The sequence below is a fragment of the Limulus polyphemus genome, unplaced genomic scaffold (genome assembly GCF_000517525.1).
Source record: "Limulus polyphemus unplaced genomic scaffold, Limulus_polyphemus-2.1.2 Scaffold5599, whole genome shotgun sequence".
Lineage (NCBI taxonomy): Eukaryota > Metazoa > Arthropoda > Merostomata > Xiphosura > Limulidae > Limulus > Limulus polyphemus.
The window spans coordinates 27475-45062 of record NW_013671209.1 but is presented as its reverse complement, the minus strand read 5'-3'; the positions used below and the strand labels follow the sequence as shown (position 1 = coordinate 45062).

General features: G+C 34.2%; 1 protein-coding gene across 1 annotated transcript in view; it reads right to left on the bottom strand.

Annotated features, from left to right (window-relative positions):
* Window positions 1–3901: 3901 nt before the first annotated feature.
* Window positions 3902–17588, bottom strand: part of LOC106472774 (chloride intracellular channel exc-4-like) — a 33409-nt gene continuing 19722 nt past the window's right edge. Inside the window, exons 3-5 of the mRNA XM_013933431.2 lie at window positions 9841–10044; window positions 8270–8444; window positions 3902–7518 (exon numbers count right to left, since the gene is read on the bottom strand). Coding sequence (XP_013788885.1) covers window positions 7283–7518; window positions 8270–8444; window positions 9841–10044 — 615 coding nt within the window. The 3' untranslated portion in view covers window positions 3902–7282. The remainder of the gene's footprint in view (window positions 7519–8269; window positions 8445–9840; window positions 10045–17588) is intronic.

Below are 17588 nucleotides of genomic sequence, written 5' to 3'. Positions count from 1 at the left end.
ACGCTATAATTCAAAATGATTAACGCACTTACTTACGGTCACAGCCGCGCTTGGCTCAATTGTCCGTCTCTATCTCTGCCAGTCTGCTATTCCATTGTTGCCGTCACTTTTTACCGGTCTTATATATACAAAAAGCGTACATCTGGAGAACACTCGAGGCTTCAAGAAAGGACATGAATTTTCTAGAAGCTCATGACGTGTTACTAACGTCACATGAATTCCGCTGTCGTAACAATATATAGAAAACCAAATTGAAAAAATATTTGTTGATTTCTTAATTAAAGTCTCCGTTGATTAAAGAGGTTTGTCTTTTTTATTAAGAACGTTGGTGATATAGTAGAAAATAGCTTAATTTAAAAACGATTTAAGTTTAAAACTGAATCTATATTTTTACTTTCATAATAAATTTTATGCACTTGGCTTTAGGCTAGGTGATCCCACACTACATCTTTACTTTAGACTTATTATACCAACACTCACTACGTTTATAAGGTTTCACGTCACACACACACACATCCTCACAGCTCCCTTTCACCCCAGTCACTAAAATCGTAATGGAAAGACAGTAATCGAATAATTCTAACTGAATAAATACATTTGGCTTTTATGACTTCTATTTCGAGAAATCAATCGTGACGTGACACTCACTGGATTTTATATAGGTTAGATATTTTTCTCTCTTTTTTTTTTCTTGCTGATAACCAGTTTTGCATTTTTATGGCTGTTTTAATACATCAATTTTTCCCTATATCTAGAAGTATAAACGTGAACATTTTATCAAGAATTTCTAAAACATAATCGTGAAGCCACAGAAAATACACGTTTTATGTTTTCCATATGTATATGCTGTTTTCATCCTGGTTGCGTGTTGCAGAGCAAGCCATAGAGCTATATTCTTTATGGTAGTAACAAAATCGATAAAACCTAACAACGTTAAACAGTGTAAATATTTTGTTGTGTAAAACATGAAGATAAAAACATTAAGCATGTTAATGAACTGATTCTTTATTAATTACTAGCGTATAGTTCGTCAAAAATATCAGAACAAGTACTACCACCTCATCACATAGTACACCCTATTGTGTAGCTTTCTGCTTAACAACAACCCAAACCAAAGTATATTCCAACCTCACATTTCATATTTAACTGTAATGAAAAAATTTTGAGAAATCAAGTTTGACCAACAGAGAGGCAGAAAAGTGCAGTCGAGGCAGTCAAACGTTGGTAAATTCCTTTGTGAGCCAATCGAAATTAAGTTCATTCATGAAATGAATTCGTGGCGTATTCATAGGATAATTATTGATAAAAACCAGTTAGATAAACAACTTCTAATTATAGAAAATCCAATGCGTTTTGGTAACAATATGTTCCTACAATGGCTTTTATGTCATATTACTTAGCAACAAAAGTATATATATATATATAATAGTACTGTCTGTTGTATGTCCATGTAACTACTTCGCAAGGTGCAGATGGATCTTCACCAAAATTGGTGTGGAGTTTCATTAGGTCCATACAAATTTTCAGCTTTGCATTTTGCGTTTTTTATGGGCATTTTTTATTATTACTTCGCCCCATCTTGATGGACCTTCACCAAATTTGGCATGAAGATTTGTTGGGTCCCTGCAAAAATACATTCAAACTTGCGGGTTCAAATTTTGTTTTGCAGTTTTTATGGGTGTTTTTGCGAATTTTTACAATTACATATAAGAGAAGCAGCTTTTCATGCCCTAAGATAACCTTTCATGAATCATGAATTTATATAACTTCCGTCCAGAAGACGGGTACTCTAGCTAGTAACCTAATATTGTTGTTAGACTGAACTTATATAATGAAATGTATAGACCGGAGAAATATTCGTTGATTTCTTAATTTAGAGTCTCTGTTGATTAAAAGAGGTTTTTTTTGAAAACGTTGGTGGTATATCAGAAAATAGCTTAATTCAGAAATGATTTAAGTTTAAAATTGATTCGGTATTTTTACTTTCATGATAAATTTCATGCACTTGGCTCTACGCTAGGTGATCCCATACTACGTCTTTACTTTAGCCTTATTATACCAACATCACTACACTTGTAAAACTTCATCCTCATGAGCCCCTTTCACTCCTGTCACTAAAATCGTAATGGGCAGACAGTAATCAAACTATTCATTCTGGATAAATGCATTTTGGATTTTATGACTGCTCCTATTTCGAGAATTAAGAGAAATCGCTCGTGAAGTTAAACCCATTGGCTTTTGTATAGGTTAGATTCAACGAATAATATATCAATATTGCTATTTTAAACTTTCTTCTGAGTAAAATACGGTTACTAATATGTTTTTACGATACCGACAGCACATTTTCAGTTCATACAAGTGAAACATTTGTGACCTAAAGAAGGACTCAGCATAGAAATCGGAATGTTGTCCCATTTTCATTCAATAGGCAATCAATTCAAGTTTTCAAACCTACTGTTACGTCTCTGTTCGTTTGTTCTTTCCGAAGAACTTCAGCGATACAAGCCCTTTCTTAAATAAAACTAGTTTATTCTTTCTCAATACAACTTTGCAATACACTTAATTTCCACAGTCACTAGAACTTAAACATACGCTATAATTCACAACGATTCACACACTTTACTTACGACTTGACTCGATTATCTGTCTCCTTGTCTGCTATCCAATTAATTATCTCGCTTTATTTGCCGCGCTTATATACAAGAATAGAGGGCGTTTAGAATGCACTCGACTCTTAATGAACCCTCTAGTCTAAACACTTATTACGTGTTACCAGAGTCACGTGACCTCCGCTGTCGTAACACTACTATATTTCCTCTGCCTAAAGTTCCACTGAAACAACGAGAGTAATATCAATGATTCTCATTAAAATTTCTTCTCTCGGTATTCAGCTTCGAATTTCATGTCGATAATCACACTATTTATCCTTGTGTTATAATGCAGGTTGTTAAATGTGAACATGTTCTTTGATTTTTCGTGAAATGCCCTACCAATCTTTTTTTTTCTTCTAACTGCCCAGGCTTGTTGCTGGGAAGTGTTTTTCATCTCCAAATACGTCAACAAGGTTTACAATATCACTAGTGGCCCGGCATGGCCAGTTGGTTAGGGCGCTCGACTCTCAAACTGTAGGTCACGGGTTCGAATCCCCGTCCCACCAAACATGCTCGCCCTTTCAGCCGTGGGGGCGTTATAATGTGACGGTTGATCCCACTATGGCTACGTTTGGTTCTGTCCCTTTAACTCCAACAGGTGCTATCACTATATTTGTATGCACATTAGTCTTACCAGATTACTGAAATGTTAGAGGTTTTGGAAATACAGTGTGTGTGTGTTTAAACCTAAATGTTGCCTGGGTATTTTATTTTTTAGATTCAAGGCTGGATTCCTACTTTAATATCATCATATGTAGTTTGTAGATTTATTTGTCCTTGTTGTCAGCAAGCCTACTAAAAGAAAGATTTTAACGTGAGTGAAAGAACATTCAAACTAAGATCTATTAAGTTATGATTACTGAAACATACCCAAAGATAATGTGTTGTTGTTATTCATTCTAATTGGTATAAGGTCTTAGCAAGGGCTAATGACGACCAGTTTGTTTATTGTTAAGCGCACAAAGCTACACAAGGAGCTATCTGTGCTCTTCCCACTGTGGGCATCAAAACCTAATTTTTAGCATTATAAGCCCAAGGTTTATCAATGAAGACCAGAGCCTCTGAATGAAATAGAACTTATTTATTCATAAGATTAGACCTGAGATTAATGTTAGAACAGCCAGTAAACTACTTTTGGTACTATAAAACAGAACAAATATTTCAATGCTAAGTGTGTTCCAACAACATATTAATTTTTTTAGGCTTGAGCCAGTTTCAACACAGCAATACTTTAACATAGGACACAAAGATAATTAGTGGTAATTTGTTTATTATTAATACTAATTACATGCAACAATGTGAAAATTTAAGTGATCAGTAAAATAAGAAACACTTGTTACAAATTAAGAAGAATCCAAAGGTACTCCTCTTACATTAAGAAATTACAAGTGATTGATCTTAGAACAACAGTTTAATCAAACCTGTTTAAAATTAAAATAAGCTGCTCAATTAAAAAAATTACACTTCTGACTTCAACTGCTTGTACATTAGTACATAAAATCCTGTATTTAAAAAATAATTAATATTTCAAATAATGGATACATTCATATTCTTGTTTCTGAAAAAAATATATAAAAAACAGTATTCTTTACACAAGACTATCTTAATGGAATCCTGTTAATTCTCCTTCATAACTTTTGTGAATGTGCAAGTATTAAGTTTCAGATGAATTATAAAATCAGCAATAAAACATCTTGGAATATTCTAGTCATACAAAATAAAAACATGTCCTATTAACAGTTTGAAGCCTATCCACAACTTACCTACATATGGATTTAGCAAAATAATAATAATAAGGTAATGGTTAGGGATAAAGCTTTATTTTCTTTAATTGGATGGATGTTATTTACCCAGATACAATGTTAACTTATTCCTCTTTTATTAGTTTTATGGGCATACAAATATTTAGTTTTAGGTGACTTTTATTAACAAAAAAACAACAAAAAAAACTGACTGATAAAATCTGGATTATTCTCCATAGCAATGTGCAAAAAATAATTCCCACTGAAAATAAATGTTCACCTAAACCCCCCCTTTTTTTTAACTGTATAACCACGAGACCTTGGATAATTTAACTGCCTGATACAAGATCAATATTTAAACGGAAAAAATTGGGTAAGAGAGAAGAAACATGTTATATTAATTTTTCCTACATCAAAACTTCTATCAAGAATTATTATTTACTGCAAAATAAGATTTTCTTTTTTTTTTTCATTTACATGGAACTTCTACTTCATGAAAATTTATGTTCATAACATAACCGACAAATCAAATATCCAAGGTTTCCAGGAAAGGTAATCTAAATCAAATACAGAAACAATTCCATTGATGTTCAAACAACAATTAACTTAAAGCATAATACAATTTAAAACATGGTTACATATGTATGCACAACTATATGAAATTAAAATGTGCAATTATCTTTAGTTAAGACACACACATTTACAAAACATAATTTTTTTAAAATTATGGTTAATTTCTTTTTTGTTTAAAGTACAAAAATAATACATAAAAAAAAGAATGTAAATTTAGTTTACATACTATTTAAAGAAGTGAGTACAATATGTGCTGATAAATGTATTTTATTTAATATACATATAAAAATTAGTATACTTCCCTGAAGCTCATAACTCTTTTAACAATATTTGCTTGAAATTAATCACTCTCAAAAAAAATATCTGAAAGCAATTTTATGTTTATGAAAGAAAACATTACTTTCAAATGTTGTTTTAAATCTCATAAGCTTCCAGTATATACCAGTGTGAAATATTTATGTAAGTATGTTCATTAAAAAGATACCCATTTTTCCAACAGTTTTCAGAATAACAAATACGTGTGTACTTTCCCAACTTAGGTAACAAGTCAAATAATTTCCAATCATTAGTAGATATAGTATTTTTATGTCATGATTACTTACAAAATTATAATTGATTTTTGTAAACACTTCTCCTTGAATAAATAAATTCATATCTTTATAAAAATGAATTAGCTGTAGAAATGCAGGTTGTAAAAAATGTAGCCCAAGTAAACATGTTTAATCATTAGAAGGATAAATTATAATTTCCTAAAGCTAATTTATAGTTATAATAGAGCTTTATTACACTAATACACATTCTTTAACTTCAGTAAATGTTTGAAAATGAGTAAGTTTTGAATAAAAAAATTTCAGTAAAAGTTAAAGTATCAAAACAAAAACATGAAATGAATCACAAAAAAAGCTGCTCCAGTGTTTTCCTGGATTTTTAGGAACAAAACTCTGACAAAAATGAAAAATATATAAATTTAATGTCATATGCAGATTTTTTTTTACTCACAAGCAACCAAAAAAACCTTATAATTTCCCCACAGTTTCACCCTCCAACTCTGCATATGACTGATTTTGTTTTATATAAATTTACAATTAAAGCTCAATGCCCAATTCTCAGTTAAAAAAAAATCAATACAGATATAAAAATTAAGAGTAATAAATGTTTCTCTGATCAACATTTTTCTATCTTAACTTCTTTATTTTATTTCTAAAAAGAAGTCTTTTGAATGTTTCATCCAAAGAAAATATATTAAATTTGTTTATAAATTGAGAAAAAGATTAAATAGAGTAAAGATAAAAAACATCTATATGAATATAATAAGCATTTTCAATTTTACAAGCTCTTAATAAATTCTGTGTATGTGAGAATTTTTTATGGAACACCCTAAATTCTACAGTTATAATTCATGTCTAGATGGGCTAACTTTGCCTACAATTAATGTGAATGCATTTTGACCATTCCTCAAACTTGTGTTATTAAGAGAAGCAAAGTCTCTGACCAAGAAAAGGGTCTGAAAATACTACTAACTGAAAACCATTTGTTTTACATTACTACTTACATTCTGCCAGGAAGCAAGTTGATTATAACCATTCAAGGTAACCTTGTAGGATTTTTTTTTAAATCAACAAAATAAGAACTAGACACACACCCACATGTTTTTATAGCGAGTTTTAGGAGCTCTTTACTACCTGGGATATTAAGATGGAAACTTCACTGTATTTACACTAATTTTTTTATTAGGTCTCCAAATTGCAATTAGTTGCATCTTCTTAAAAACAACCTACTAAGAGGGGGAATCATGCAAAGCCTACATTTTTTTTTCAAATACTATTTTCATATCTCTATAAATTTGTCAAACAAAATCTTTAAAATATAGTTTAAAATAATCAGTAACCTATTTTCTACAGATTTTTACAAACTGACATAGTAAAAGTAAAATATATTTCAATGCCATACCAACCACCCATGTTTCATGTATGAAATGTAATTTAAAATTATTCCAAAAGTAAACAATTATTGAAAAGTAAAACAAACAAAAAAATATGCAGGAACAATTACTTGATAATTTAGTATTTATTATGATTGAATATTTCTTATCTTATCATAGATAATGCTTTGTGCCTTTCCAAAACATTTAATTTATAAGCCATAATTATATTAGTCCATTATAAACTAACATTTTCAAAAATGGGAACTTTGTCACTTAGTGTAATTTGTTTTGCAAAAAACTATAATGCAAAGAAGTAGTTATGAGAAGCTAGAGGATTCATTATAGTTATAATTTTACTAGGCCATTTCAGAGAACACAAATAACCATTTGCTCTAGTGGCCGTTGATGTCAGCACTGGAAGGTATGGAAGTAGTGTAAGTGGGTGTCTCTAACTCCTCGTGTTTCTTAGACCTGTTAGCAGAACGCTGAAGCTGGAGTTTATAGTGGTTGATAATGTCCTGATCTGCTGGACAGGACTGGGTGAATGCATCCAACTGGTACATATGGTACATGTATCGCCATAGGTTGGTTAATTCTACAGGAATGTCAAAGTCAGAGAAGTACTTTCCTAGAGCCAATAAAAGGAGTAGAGATTAGTACAATAAACCTAATTCAAAATCCTACTCACCACAATTATTGCTAACATTTTCTACTTTTTTTTTTTCACTTACTAATATGATGTTTGTTCCTGCATGCCATTATTATTGTTCATCTCACAATTATTCAATGAATATTTTATTACAATCAACGATATCTTATGCAAGAGAACATGAGAAAAATATGGTTAGTGCTTTAAAATACAAATGTAGTGAAGACTTTATAAAACAAAGTATCTGTTAGCCAGATTTGCCAGACGACCCCAACGTCTGGGCTTTGGTAGTCATGACCCCCCACCCCATTATTTATATGAGGATGAAAAAATACTTGATATTTCTTGGCAAAGTTTGTCATAGTTCATCCCAAAGGTAATATGTGCACCCCTGACATCTTGAGGACTCTAAAAAGAAAAATTTTGACTCAGCATATACAGCTCATGTCCTCCTTGATGGTCACAACTTACCGTTTGAGAAACACTGTATTCATACAAAACAATTTTGGAAAAAAATGTGACAAGTATAATTTCAGCAAAATACTTGTTCAGGAGAATGTTGAGTACTTTACTGTAAACACAAGTAGGCAGTTGTACAGATTATACATATAATAATAAATGTTTTGGTAGATATTTTACCATAAATGAAGTCATGTAAGATATTCCAAAATATAATATCCTCATTTACTTAGAAGCAAAACTAAGGGGAACAAAAGTAAAAATCACTCACCTGCTACTCTAATGTGTTGTAAACGAGGCATCAGCTCACAATCAAAACAACACATGGTGTCACCAGTTAGAAAACGTCCTTGCCGAGTACTAAGATGGGAATTGATATTCGAAAGTTGGTTTAAAAGGGCTCGTTTTGTTGATTCCCCTTCTCGTGTTAGCACTAGCTTAAATTTCTAAAAAATGAATATAATGAAACATTTTGTGAATTTTTTAAAAAGTCACACTAGTCTCAGTAACTTAAATCATAATGAAAAAATTTTCAACAATGTTAAAACACACATCTATAACAAAACTTTTTTTTATTATTACTTACAACATTTTGGGCAAAAGCCCTTCATCAGGCAGCATAAACCATGTTACATGTAAACTGTTATGTCCATCATGGATTATGACAGAAACCTTATTTGTAAGAAAACAATTAAAAGAAAAAAAGCTTTAACTTTATTTTTTCAATAAACAATTTCTGTAGCTGGATCTATTATAAGATTTGTTCATATACCACATGTAACACGGTTTATACTGCCTGACAAAGGGCTTCTGTCCGAAACGTTGTAAGAAATAATAATAACATTTTCGTTATAAACGTGTGTTTTAACATTTTTCATTATTTTTCCACGTCGTGCAGTATTTTCTACTGTGCACTTTAACTTAAATCATAACACTTGTATATGTGTGTGTGAAATTCAACTGACCTCAAAAAGTTCTTCTGAGGTTAAAGATACATAAGACATATATTATAGTTCTTACCTTGTTAAAAAATATCAGAATATGTAATACAACCAATTCTGTTCCAAGTAAAATGTAAAATTTTTTATTACTTACTACTGTAAACTGTTATGTACATCATGGCTTATAAAAAAATCTTATTTGTAAAAAAACAAATAAAAGAAAAAAAGCTAACTTATTTTTTTTCAATAAACAGTATTCTGTAGCTGGTTCATTTATAAAATTTATTCATATGCCACATCAAATTTACATAAATATAAAAAATAGAAAAACGAGTGTTCTACTTCATCTAAAAAGTCTATACATTTTGAAGAACCTTGGCCTAAAGTGAGGCTTAGCTGAGCTGCATTTGGACTAAAATCATGAGTGATGTTATCTAAACTGAATAGACCTAAAAAAAACAACAGCAACATATAGTTTAAATCCAGACCTCACATACACCCACCCTTAGACTGAAGTGAGAAACTGGATACAGATAGGAACTGATCTTTAAGGCTATACTTTAATGGAAATGAGGTATTTCATTTAGTCTGAATACAACTATCAAAAATCCTTAGACTGAACATAAATGATGAGAAACTATCAATGCTAAATATTACCTCAACACTATATTGGTTTAAAATAGACATTATATGAAATTTAAGACTCCTTGGGTTGTAGAAGTTTATCTTAAACTGAACATGACCTAAAAAATCTCCTAAATAGACATGACTAAAAAGGCTTAAATATCTGTTCCTTTATTAGACTGGTTATGAAATGTAATATAATTCCACCATATAAGACATTTTTAATTTCCTATTATAAAAAGTCACAAACAAATCATGAAACAAATTTTATACTAACGCTATACAAGTTTTCAATAACTGTAGCTGTCTGTTTGTCTTGAATGAATAGATTATATCCACCAGGTACATTCTTCATTATGTAACGTTCTATCTTATCATTCTCTAGTATTGATTGTCCATTGTCAACCAGGATTGGTGGTGGAGTTGAATCAAAGTTTGAACGGAAATCTGGTGGAGGTTTCAACATGTCAACAGTTGTTACCTTAAATAAAGAAACAATGTTACAAAAGTTAAGACATTTAATTTTAGCTGGATATCATTCTCAGAATAATCTACTCTTTACAATAATAAAACAGTAAGTATAGTCATGGAGAATAGAATAGAAAACTAACAAATGTTTCAAGCATTTAGTGTAATGGCTCTTTTAGATGGTCAGGTACTAATGAAGCCTCAAGTTATCAAGCTAATAATTTATAATCAGAAGCAAGCTAATTATATAGGTAACAGCCAAAAATTTGAAGCTATAATTTTTAGAAAGCAATGAGTCACTGGTTGGGTATCCATACTATAAGCAATATTTTGGGCCATAATAATACTACCTTAAGCCATAAAAAAAATCTCACACTTCAAAACCATTTATAAAAGCACATTTACAAAAGCCTGATCCTAACAAAATCAAATATTGGATATGATCATATATGTTGAGCAAATTATTCCAATTAATCCCTTATGTCAATAATGAAATAAAATTTACTTTCAAACCAATTAGAATGTGTTAAACATCTGATATTTTAAAATATGATTGTTCATTCCCTCTAGCCTTGAATTCTCACCTAATTCCATGTATATACCACATGGTTCAGCTGAGTTTAAGTATACAAATTAGCACACACCAACCCTCTACCATGTGACACACACTCCTATCACAGCTGACTCCCTTGAAACTCCATCTTCTCTTTGAGATAAGGCACCGAAAACAATGCCAGAAGTGAGAAAGATGCATGGGAATTTGTAATTGGAAACAAGTATCTATTGGAAATATATTTTCAGTGTAGGAAAATATTAGCTTTTGATACTATTACGTACCTTCTCTCACAGTTACAGCTGGAATCCCACATTGAGCAATTGGAGAAGCCAATGTAAAATTACCTAGATGAGCACTCTTCAAAAGGATCTGAAGAGTATGCCACTTATATATAGAGGAAACACATATATGGGAGACCACACCACATCTAAACCAGGTATACTCTTCACCCAAGTGGAGCCAACTGGTGTTGTGTTGCAATCAAAGGATGGAACAAGTGATTCATTGCAAATCCAAAAGGTAGATGAATGTTTGTAAAGTGGCTAGGGCCTGTCAGAACTCAACTGGCAGAAGGAGGATCCTCAACCACTCAACTCAGGTGTAGCAACCAGAATGGAAAAGGATTTTCCTTTTCAAGAATCTAAGCCTATATTTGTTCAAATCCAACACAACCTGGAACAATAAAACCAGAGAATGTACATTTAGATGACAATGTGGAGGGTAAACACTAGTCCAAAACCAATCAGCATTGGGGATGTAGCATCCCCAATGCAAAGGAGGAGGAAGATCCCAGCCCACCCAAATTTGAGGAATCATGTTGAATGGTCCAGCTCCAACCAAAACCAGTCCTCAGGAACTGACATCCAGGCAGCAGTAGGAAGGATGGTTACCAGCCGGAGGCGCAAATTGCAAACCAGACAGAAATTCAGTCCATACCAGTGGCATCTGGAATAAAACATCAGACCCACAGCAAGAGGATAGTCACACCTTCAATAAAGGTAGAACGCCACTGCCCTACTCTTGACTGAATGGAATTGTGCACACTCAGGAGGATTCGTCCATGATCCACCACCCCAGCAGCTAGGAGCTGGGTAGTGTAAGGACTCCTGTACTCCACTGGAAAAAGGGGAAGAAGAAAGGCATTGGAAAGTATAAAGGAACACATCACCTGAGAATGTGCAATGAAACCCTAATTTGAAAAGCAGACCATTCCTGATTCTGGCAATCTAAGGAAACAGAGAGATGGACAGCAATCTCTTTCTGCTTTACTCATATTAGTCCACGAGTGTACGGTCTAGTACAAACATATCTATGACACAATATACTGTGAGGAACAACATGCAAGCAGTCTTGTGGAACACCTCATCTCAACAATGAGTGTGATAGATCTTATAGATCTCACAGTGTGGATTTTGGATATCAGTATACCTAGACAGGTACCACTTGCCACAGATCAGGATTCATAATGTGTTAAGTAAGCCCCTGAAAAAAAAAAGTTAGTCATTCAGAGTTGTACTGATGTATGGAGAATGGCTACAGGGAGAAGATGATATCCAGTTGAGCAGGAAACTGCCAGATAGTGCAAGTAGTGTGACAGCAAGGTGTGGGGAGTGGTCCAAATGCCAACCTGGGTAATTTCCTCCAAAGAACAATGGAAATGAACAGCCAAGAACATTGGGAAGCAACATATCAGATGGGATGATACATAGAACAACTGGCAAGTTTCAGGAGAAAGGGGAATACACAATATTGACAACCTGATAAACTCAACCAATAAAAATGACAGGAGAAATACCATGAGAAATGTGCAGATTTCAATGGATAAACAAATGGGAGAAAGAGCTACGGAAGGGTACTCTGCACTATACGTAACACAATAAAGCAAGGATCGGACACAGTATATGATCCAGATCAGAGCAGGAGTAAATATGGTATATGGAATGAATGGAAATAACTGAAGAGGAAAACACATGGCAAAAATGGTAAAAGTGTAAGGAAGATGACAGGGCCACCCTATAGCTCACAATGGCTAAAAAGGACAGACACTTGTCAAACAACCAGGTAAAACCAGATATTTGAGGAAGGAAAGGAGAGGAAGGGGAGAATCCATGCTGAACAGACTAACAATGGAATATTCTCCACTTACATTGATATACAGACATGGATGAGGAACAGACAGTGTGAGACAATAGAGATGTTACACGTGTAGTCCCAAGCCCTTGCAATGGACCGAAAAAAAAAACTATACATAAAGCCAAAGTGAGAATGGAGGGATGAAGCACCTCTGAATGAGGTTGCTGGAGGAGGGACCAGGAGAGAGGGAGGGTTAATGGAGGTTGTTCATGAAGAAGGGACAGGAACAGAAACCACGGATGAGCCTGTTAGAAAGGAGCTACAACAAGGAACTGACATGGATTGAATGAGAGAAATAATTCAGGGAAAAAGATGGATGCTAGGGTATGCATAAAGGAAAGGTCCTTCCAATCCTGGCTGAATGCATCCACAGCCAAAGCCAAAGAATGTGGAACTGGAGACCAAAAGAGAGGAAACTTGGCATTCAAATGAGAGGCAATTGCATCCAGTTGGGGAGTATCCAACTGAAAAATAGCCATTGGAATACTTGGGGGTTGAGAGGCCAGACTGTGGATAGAACCTTGTTGGGATGGGACAAATGATTCATGACAAGATTGAGGGCACCTGGTATGTGACAAGCCAGCTGCGAGCGCAGAAGAGGAGATCTAAATTGCAGGAACATAAGGAACAGGATTGAGTACCCTCTTGACTGGTGAAGTCAGAGACAACCATTGAGTTGACAGAATAAAAATTAACTGTCATGTCCTGCAGAGATGACAGAAAATGAACCATCACAGAGTGAAAAAGCAAGAAGTACCAAAAAGTTGATGTCAAGATCTAACTCTTCCAGAGACCAATGGCTTGAGATCTCCTGTATAATGCCGTTTGCATCTCATCCTAACAATGAGACATCTGTAAAGACATGACCATCTAGACAGGTTGAAGGAATAGGTAACCCCACTGTCCTGTTGTCCCTATCTAACCACCAGAGAAAGTCAGACTAAAAGGAAGCTCAAACAGATATCTGTAAATACAGAGGGTCCATGATGAGGTACAAATGAACTTATAGTCTCATTGCAAGGAACTTGTGTGAGCGTGGCCCAGAGGGGTAGGATCCTCAGGGATGCTCAAGTCCCCAAAAAAGACAGAACCTCTTGTGCAGGGAGAGATGGTGCTGATAGTGCCCTTTGAACTAAAATTTTTATGGATTGCTGGGCTCAACTGAGATGCGATTTGAAAAACACCCCCAGATGAACAAAATATTGAGTTAGGTGGAAACGGACTTCTCCACCTTGATAAACCTGCTCACCCAATGTGAAGTGTGTGAGGAAAACGCTGCAAAGGATGGGGCTAGAAGGAACTAGTTGTTCATAAAATGATGGAAGTTGAGCCCACGAAAGTGAATAAATGAATCAGGCAAACAATTGGACCACCCAATGGACAATGTCAGGTGCCAATGCCAGCCCAAAAGGAAGTGCTTGGAATTGATAAACATGATCATCGTCGACAACCTTAGAAAACAACAGGAATCTCAAGGAACAGGGATGAGAAGATAAGCATCAGACACATCAAATTTCATCAACCACAGCCCTGGAAGAAGACTCACATGACAGACAGTTAGGATTCCATGTTGAACTGAGGCACATCAAGGAAGCGATTCCAACAGAAGGGTTCAATCACAAGAAGTCAACCCCTGATCTTCTTGGGGGCAACAAAAAGTTGGGAAAAGAACCCTGGAAGCATAGAAGAAATCTGCATGATGCCATCCATGATGAGAAAGACTTGAAACCACTTATGTGAGACACTAGAAGGAAATGGGATGTTAAAGGAGGTGGAAGGAACTGGGAGATGGGATAAGGTGGGAGGTACGAGGAAAAGGAGAGAGAGTCCTCCTGACAAAACTCGAATCACCCAAGTGTCAGTGATAAAAGTCTCCCACACTTCTGAGAAATAAGGGAGCCTGGCTACCACAGGACACAAATCCATAGGATAGTCACCAGCAACCTGACATCATACATGGTGTTGGTGAACAATGGTACAACATGTGGATTTGGTCCAGGAAGGGGGAACAGTAAAGGAGAGGAAGGAACTGCAAAAGGAAGAGGTTGGGACAATGGGAAGTAAGGGAAGTGTGCAATCTAGCGGATTCAATACGAGACTCCAAAATGTCTGGAAGTCTACAAAAGATCGTAGATCTCAGAAAAGGGGCTGATCGAAGATCTCACAAGAAAATTGTTTGGGAGATGCACGTGTTAAAAGCTTCCCAACCCAAGAGATCCCAGCAACAAAAGAGCCAAGTGTGGAGGGAAAGGGCAGACCAAGACAATCTGGACAAAAAACCCTTGGGAGAATGGCAAGATGCCTCAGACAACAGATGAATGGACAACAAATAATAAAGAAGTGTTATGAGGGAGAAACAAAGGAGAGAAAATTATGCTTGAGAAAAACACCCAGAAGTATCGGGGTCCAAACCCTGAAGGGGAAAAAGAAAATTCAACTGTTTTCCATCAAGAAATGATTTGCTGAACAATGATATACAAGTTCATGAGCCTCTACAGTACATGAAGGACACAGCATACTGATGTAATTGATCTGCAAAATGTTCAGCATGAACTCCAATATCAAGCAAAGGGCAAAATTAAAAACTCAGAACTAGGTGCTGCAGTTAATAATGAAGGGGAGGGATCAAGTGACATGGGTGATAAAGACAAAACACAACATACCAGTGATATCAATTCTAAAAATGGTGACCGAGGTATAGGTGCTTCAAGGGTAAGGATGTACCTGTACAGCAAAGAAATGGGGGGAAGAGCTGTTTAAGTCTACATCATCCTGATTGAAATTCCTCAGATAATGGCAGAATTGTTTGTTGATTGGGAGATCCTTTGACCCAAATGAAAGAAGCCATCTCACAACAAATTATAGACAACACTTCCTCCACCAATAATGTTGTAGCTGCAGCAATTGTCACGGGCAGTTGAACACTAGTAATCATTGTAGTCGTAATACTAAATTGTCAATTCAAGAATATTGACTGACTACTGGTAATTCAGTGAGAAATAGATTTCACAATCAAATAGAGAATTCCAACTCAATACCTTGAAATGCAAAAATCAGTAACTGAATATCTTTAAAAGGCACTGGAGAAAAAAATTCTGAAATCAAGCACTAGGTCTTAACACTTTCATACCAATTCGAGAAGTGAAGATTGGATTCAATCAGTTGTAATGGGAAAGTGTCACACTCTTATTGGTGAAGGGTTGTTGCTTGCTTAAATGCAGCTGAGCCATGTAGTATATACACATGGAATTTGGTAGGAGTTTAAGGCTAGTGGTGAGTAAAAATTGTGCACCAGAGAGCAGTTAAATTGAGAATAGCTATAACTGTGAAAGGAGGTAAGCAATTGTATCGGAAATTACTGTATCTTTTATAACCGAGCATTATCAATTTTACTGCATTGTTTCCAAGAAATGAAACCACCAAAACTTTATATTTATAGAGATGCTCAAGGTTTTATTGAACTATTACTCTCACACTACAGTACAAAACAAGGAAAAAAACATCATTCAAAGAATTTGTAAAGTAACTGGTCTTAGTTTCCAAAATATGCAACTGATTGCTAATTTCACAAGTACATTTTGTTCCTACATGTAAAGTTTACTGATCAATAAAAGTTAGATAAGTTATAAAAAGCTAAGTTAAATATTCTAATTTAAAAGGAAACACAATTATGAGCTTTTACAAATATTGCCATGAATGATTATTAATTCTCACTTTTCCCTGATCTGCTCAGTGAGGATTCTGTACAGTGGAAGACATACTAAGTTTTGTTTTGCAAGATTTTAGGTTCTTATACAACAGTAACTATTTAACTACAAGATATAATACTTTAACAACATAATCTAATCAGACTAGAGGACCTGTGTCATACATGAATTAACCAATAATATCACCTTTCCATAACAAATACAAAATATATCAAAGAATTTTTCTAAATTTCTACTCAGGTATTCTGCATGTAGGTACAACAATCCTGTGAACTGGATTCCAAAAGATCATACATGAATAATAATACTTTTATACAGGTAAAAGTTACATACTATAATGTCTGTATCATAAAAGCTTCTATCATTATAACCCTGTATCTGTGTACATCTTAAGATACACGTACAAGTTGGTATGATTTTGGATTTTGTTCCTTAAAAATGTCATTTAGAATAACTGTTGATATAGGTAATCCAGAGATTATGGAGCCACTGCACTTGGACTCTTGTCTGACTTGGAAGCCAGAGTTGTTAATAAACATGAAACACTATTGTAAATGTTGTGTTTATTTTTCCTTTGTTGTCTGTACTGTAGAAGCTTTTGGTTATCTGTTAGATATCAGTACATCTGGATACCACACTAGATATGCCTTCACAGCATCAGTTATTCATCTGCAATACTTTCATAACCTCAATACTTTTACACATCATTTACTACAGCAAAGAGACTTCTAAAACTTTCACACTGTCATTTACTCAGATCTGTAATAACTTCAAATAATTTAATTAGGTAAGAAGACCTGCAATACTTTCACATCATCAATTAATCTGGTAAAAATGACCTGCAGTATTTCAACATCATCATTTAACTCTTTCAGCATGGGCTCGGTCCCTGGGACTGACCTCATAACCATTTCGTGCTTCTTATAGTTTTCATGCTATAATTTTTAAACTAGTAAGCAAATGTCAACGAAATTTGGCAGATTATCAGTAAACATTACAATGCTTTCAAAATATCAAATATTATCAAGTGTTAAGGTTTCTTAAACAATGTTTTTCTCATGTCTATTTTTTTCTTTTCGCATGTTCATGCAAAGCAATATTTGTTTTAAGATTAAAAATACTTTTATGCATCAGAAAATTTTGAAATTTCACATGTGAAAT